This window comes from Salminus brasiliensis, chromosome 19 (assembly GCF_030463535.1).
Source record: "Salminus brasiliensis chromosome 19, fSalBra1.hap2, whole genome shotgun sequence".
NCBI classification, from domain to species: domain Eukaryota; kingdom Metazoa; phylum Chordata; class Actinopteri; order Characiformes; family Bryconidae; genus Salminus; species Salminus brasiliensis.
In genome coordinates this window covers 9,423,257-9,429,713 of record NC_132896.1, presented here as the reverse complement: position 1 = coordinate 9,429,713, position 6,457 = coordinate 9,423,257, and the positions used below count along the sequence as shown (strand labels likewise).

At 40.0% G+C, this 6,457-nt stretch overlaps 1 protein-coding gene across 1 annotated transcript; it reads left to right on the top strand.

The window, feature by feature from the left end:
* Positions 1–567: 567 nt before the first annotated feature.
* On the top strand, positions 568–6,073 carry cxcl14 (chemokine (C-X-C motif) ligand 14). The gene is made up of 4 exons (XM_072663759.1): positions 568–924; positions 1,689–1,794; positions 3,831–3,944; positions 4,940–6,073. The coding sequence occupies exons 1-4, from the start codon at positions 861–863 to the stop codon at positions 4,953–4,955; spliced, it is 300 nt and encodes a 99-aa protein (XP_072519860.1). The 5' UTR covers positions 568–860; the 3' UTR covers positions 4,956–6,073.
* Positions 6,074–6,457: the final 384 nt, after the last annotated feature.

The following is a 6,457-nucleotide window of genomic DNA, read 5'->3' as shown; positions in this document are numbered from 1 at the left end:
ATACGACTAATCCAGGTGGATTAAAACGCAGTTTCTAGATTTTATTAAAAACAAAACAAAACAAAAAAATACATACATTATAATAAATGTCTCTGCCAACGTATTGGTATGTATACGAAAAATAACAAACATCAGCATCTGCCCACAATTCGTCCCATTTTCGTCCCTTCAGACTAACGTTTGAAAGACAAACTCAGTGTTTGTGAAGACAAACACTGAGTCAAAAACATGAAGCTAGAAACGCTGTCCACCAATTAGCCCTGGTGTCCAGCCATCAGTAGCCGACATTAACGTCTTCTGTGCCAAAGCACCAGCGTACATAATCTCGTCTGAATCGAGCTGAGTGAAATAAGTGCGAGGCGACAAAAGGCGTAAAATCCTATCTAATTATCTCCCCTAACAACGATCCAACTCCTTCAGTGAACTTCTTAAATTCAATTTCGCTGCTTTTCTTCCTCCTCTTGCTCTGGACGCTTCAGCTGTGAGAAATATAGCTAGCTGCTGAACCCCTCGCTTAGCTGTGCATATTAATGAGGCGCGAGCGAGCTTTTTTAAAAGCCAACCGCTCAGCGGCGTTCCCTCACACTGCAAACAGCCCAACAGTCCTACTGACCGCCCGCCCGCCGAGCCGAGCCGAGCCGAGCCGAGCGCCTTCAACCTGCCCAGCTCTGGACGCTTGTGGGAGCTCAAAGAGACATTGAGTAAAGAGAGAGAGCTGACCTGTTTTTTTTTGTTAGCTAGTTGTTTGTTTATTGTGAGAGACTGACTCGGCGAAAGGATATCGACACTCTCAGAGCTTTGGAAACTGCGGAGAGAAGCCAGGCGGCTAGTTCTGAAGAGGTCCCTCAACGTCTACTGGGATGAATCGCTGCACAGCCGCGTTACTTTTGTTGGTCATTGCGATATATTCGCTGAACACAGAAGGTAGCTATCTAAATATCTCCTTTCTCTTTTCTTTAGCAAACTGAGTTCAAATTGAGCCCTGCAGCATTACTGTTATTTACTTTTGGGAAGTGCGTTAGCTATCCTAGGTTTCTCTGTGTGGAGGAAGCAACGGCATCACCCTTCCCTCAGTTCCTCAGTGCAAGTTGACGGAGCTCCTCAGAATCCGTGCAGCTTGTAGGTAGCTAGCAGCTAGGTTGTCTATATCTAGTAGCTAGTTAGCTAAGCACCGGGGTGTTAAACAGACCGTTAGGGTCTGCTGCAGCACCACAGCGGTTAAATCAGCTTTTCGCGTTGCTCTGAGAAGACCCAATTCTTGGGAAAGTTGGCCGGCAGCAGTGTAGCGTCTAGTTAACTCTTTGTTTGGTTGGAGTTGGTTTTGGCTGGAGAGGAGAGGAGAGGGATGCTGCTGCTGCTGCTGCTGCTGCTGCTGAAAGGAACAGGAGAAGATTGATGGAGTAGAAGATGTAGGTCACACTTCACCTTCTTTCAGAGCGAGCAGCTGCTCAACCTCCCGCCTGGCCTCGCGGTGGAAGGTGCTGGAAAGCGTTAAATGGAGATTTCACGGACTGCCACTGGTGTTTGTGTTTGTAGCTGGTTCTTCGATCGCTGATAGTTTGACGTTGAACAGCTCTTCTGTTCAGGCAGATCATTGCTGCTGTACTGAGCTGACAGTTCCTGTAAATTCTGTATGGATTATGAATCTCACATTTTGCTTTTTCCCCCTGCTTTTCTTTTCTTTGCAGCATACAAATGCAGATGCACAAGGAAAGGCCCAAAGATACGGTACAAGGACGTGCAAAAACTTGAGATTAAGCCTAAACATCCATTCTGCCAAGAGAAAATGATATTGTAAGTTTTTTTTTTTTATCTCTGTCCATGTCCCCGTCTGTCCATTTGTCTGACTTTGCTTCCTTTAGCATTCCCCAGTATACATACAACAATACAGATTCTATTATTTCCACTGTAAAGTCATCTGATGTGTGATTTGTGGTGACAAGATGGTCCTGTCCGTCACTGAGAGCTGTGAAACTTTGCAAGGTGCTGGTTACCTTATTAATCATTGACATTACAGTACAAAGCAGCCACTGAGACACCAAATGGGTTCTCATTAGAGTTGCTTGTCACAGGTTTCCCAGACCTAGATTCCCTTGCTGTAGAAATCAATTATTTATTGCCAAGTTTTTTTGATGTTGAAATCTCAAGCTTTAATCATGGTAAAATATTGATCGAGTGGAAAATCTGGAACGATTCATCCAAATTAGAGGATTTTTTTTGCTCTCTAAATCTGTAAAGATGTTCTGTTGACTTTACTAGTAAGAAGATTAACATATTCAATAACTGAAGATGATTTTAAGCCCCTCGTCCACTGGATAAGGACTGCAATTTGGCAATGCATCGTTCTCTGGTACTGGAAGTTGTGTGATGAATAGGAGTAGTCTGTTCATAACAGAGACTGGTATGATGTTCTGCCATTATTTCAAATGAAGAACCTGGCATTCACTGTGTGTAGATGGATATCTGCTGGAAAGCGGTCCTTTTAGTATGATGTGCCCACTGCTGCCATCTGCTGTTCTTGGTAGGAATTCTGATAAGAGGTTCAAGAGAAACATCCAACATATCAGCAATTGGAGGATCTGGAAGTATTATTGTGGATACCGTCAGACATTATATCTGAAGGTATCCATGATTCAAATAAAGACCATTGAAATCCCAGCACTGAGGCCATGATCCTAATATGGATTTTTATGGCGTACAATTCAGGTTATAAGCATTTATTGAACAAAAATGATAGATACTCATCTGTTGGTTCAAAATTATAATATAAGACAATACAAATGAAGCCAGTGTAAAACAGACAGGAAGCAGCTCAATTTAAAACTGTCAAAATCGTTTACAGATACAGTCCAGTTGCTCTTGTGCTACTGCAGTACTTAATGTTTGGGTTAATTTGTCTGAAATGATAGGTCCTGTTTCAGAGAGGAAAAAACAACCCTGCAGACTTCAAAAAGAGTGCCTTTCTCTCTCTGCACGTCTGGCAGCAGGCTCAGTCTCATAGTTTAGCATTCGGAAAGCCTCCGCAGCCCCATGTTAGTTCTCTCTCTGCTCTCCAAATCTAGTCAAGATTTTGGAGTCCACAGAATGTTCTGCTGGCTTCGCAGGTGAATAACTTAACTGATGCAATAACTGGAGATGAGTTTAGGCCCCTCGTCCTCTGGAAAGAGACATCATTGAGCAAGCATATTTCACATGCTTACATAACTCTCAAGTCTGCTATTTGGATTATTTTGAATAATTGGAAATGGAAGATAGTGTTCTTGGCAGTAGTTAAGCAGCAAGTGTTTACTGTACCAGTCTGAGGACATTGTGGAGTACCTTTGCACTAGTTGGAAAAAAGCCAGCTTTAACTACATTCTCTGTAGGCCACTTTTGACCTGTTTAGGATGTCCTTCTGAGTCCCTACAAGGCATGTCATAAATCATTTGGCAAACAATATCACATACCCAGATAATTTACTGATAGCCTGTAAGCTAAATATATCTTTGCTTCCCTAACAAACCCCTTTGTCTCAAACACGGGAACCCAAAAACATGACTGGGATTTTTTGGGACTGTATGGTAATGATCTAATTCAAGTCATTTTGGACCTTTTTGGTCATTTGGACTTTTGGTCCATTCACTATACAGTGTTCATACTATGTAAAGAATACATGTCAGTTTCAAATGGTTTGACCCAATAAATTTGATATGACTGTGATAATATATCACACTAACAAAACACAAAAAAGTATCACTGCTGTGTCAAATAACAGCTTTCCATTAGAGGTTTGTGACTCTTTCTTTCCTTTTCCCATTCAAATACTCACTTTTTTCTCTTCTGTTTTGTAGTGTCACCATGGAGAATGTGTCCCGTTTCAAAGGTCAGGAATATTGTCTGCATCCCAGACTGCAGAGCACTAAGAACCTGGTCAAGTGGTTCAGAATCTGGAAGGACAAGCACAGGTAAGCTACACCAAGCAACAGGAGAATGTCAGAGGTACAATGTGTTTGCCTTTGGCTGGACTGTATTGCCCCTATCTCCAAAGAACAAATGGTGTGTGTGTATGTGTGTGAGATAAAAAAAAAAAACACAGTTCACATATATAGAGTATACACATGGATGGCTAAATGATTCTTTTCCCGTTTAAAACGTTCTTCAGACTGGTGGAAAAGTGTCCCGTTATTGTTATGAGTCAAATGATCTGTTTTCAGTACTAGATAGCAGGCTGAAATATAGAACCCTTTGTGTTTAGAGCAGAAATGGCGAAATCATTTGAGGGAACAGTCCACACTACCCGCAATTCAAACGTTAATCATTGAAAAACTGTCTTGTTTTGAAAAGGTAGTTCTTAGTTTGCTTATGGAGAACCAAATATCATTAGCACATGTTGGCTAAAGTGTACAAGTGGAACAGCTAACACAAATGTTCAACCTATTCATGCTCAGTGTTTGTTTTGGACCTGCAAGGTACACTGCTCAAACTATGGTTAACATCTCTGAAAAACTTCATGTCTTCAGGTGTTGTAGTGAGGTAACAGTAAAAATGACTGTGGTGGACATTTGTAGTATGTTTTGCGCAATGTGAAACACAAATTGTGACCAAGTGCATTAAATCACCAGATTAGTAATTTCCATGTTGTCATTTTTGACCGTAACATTTCAGAGAGATCTCAGTTGGATAGAAAACAAATTTCATATTTGTAAATATGTACATATTTGCAAACACAGGAAAATAAACTGATTTATGCGCCAGGTGGTTGAACAATGATGACCGTAAGACTAGACTGCATGTTTATTTGTACTAAAGACTTAAAGTCTGTGTCTTTCTGTAGTAAAAAATCTAAAACACAGTCAATGAGAATCTATTGTGGATGTCTTTTTTCTATATATGTTATATATGTATATATATCTATATATATATATCTATATATGTTTACATATATACCTCTATTTTACAGGGTGTATGAGGCCTAAAATGCCACATTGCAAGAAGCTAGAGGCTGAAAACTGTGGAATGTACACCACCACCAGTGGAACAGTGGATCAGCAGAGGACCAGTTTTCAGAGAATTACAAGGCATTTGCTCAGACAAGCTTAACAAGCACAAGAGACCTTTTCTTCAGGAACAATGTCTAGAAAGACATCTGTACAAAATATCATTACTCAATACTCATAATTATGGTCCAAAACAAGCACTATGTATTTATTCCAAGTGTTAGACTTGCGAACCAGACAGCATAAGAGAGTCTGTGAAAATCAGATTTAGATGCAAAGAGTTATTGCTGCATTTCCTGGTGGGAAGTGATGTTTCCTGGCGTATCCATTTATTCTTGGTCTGATTCATTGTATTATGGTATGTAAAGGGTCTGCCACACATTATTTCACTAGGCAAGAGATGCTGTTGTATTGTACAGTGTGCTGTCCACATGGTTCAAACGACATAGAGAATGGGATCAAATGGAAATTGCCTCCCCTTTTTCTATTAATTAATATAGACCATATATTCTTTTGATATCTGGGTAGAAGTACCTTCAAACGTAACTGAAACATGCTGAGGTAACTTGTGTAAGCAATTCTTTTGTAATGGTTTACCCTGTGCTCTATGCCAATACACAGCTGGATAAATAAATTAAAGGCCATTTTTTTATATTTTCAATCTGAAATAAGAGTACACGAATATTGAGGCCTATAGTAAGCCAGTTTGTTTACCTTAAAACTGTGTTAACTCATAGCCTTTTCACCGCCACACATATGGGCCCCTTAAATGGAGTGATTTTTTTTATTCTGGCAAATTTGTTATGACCAGTGTATCATTTTTCCACTAAATGGAATATTTTGTTTTGTCATGTAAATCATATGCGTGAGCATACAGATAAGTATCTTGTATATACAGAACATTTTGCCTAGGGGAGTTCATTTAGAATTTCATAGTGAAACTATGTATTGTATTACGGAGTTGTTGTTTCACTATTTAAATATTCAATAACAGTAATATTTGAGTCTTTCTGTTTGGGTTTATCCTCCAAACACTGCTTCAGATGCATTCCAAGGGGTGTAATCTACAAGCACAGCAATAAAACCTATTTAAATTACTCTGGATTTGTATTCACTGCTTACTTGTAGCAATGCCTTCTTTTCATTTGAGTGAATTTCTGACTGGCAGTCTGTGCCTTTGAAGGGCTCATGGCATAGAAAGCTCACTTTTGCTCACATCACGATGAACTTGTACCAGAATGATGGGAAAAGAAGAATATGGGGAGGAAAAAAGTAAGGTTGTATGATCCAGAGCACATCGCATGATCTGTCAAACACAGTGGAGGCAGTGTTATGACATAGGCATGTAACTGGATGAATCCGCGAGGGTATAGAGCCATACTGTCTGCTCTGTTTCAGTCAAATGTTGTTCAAATTGGTAGAATGGTACTTCATTACAGATGGATAAAGACCCACTGCGAAAGCAACCCAAGCGCTTCTAA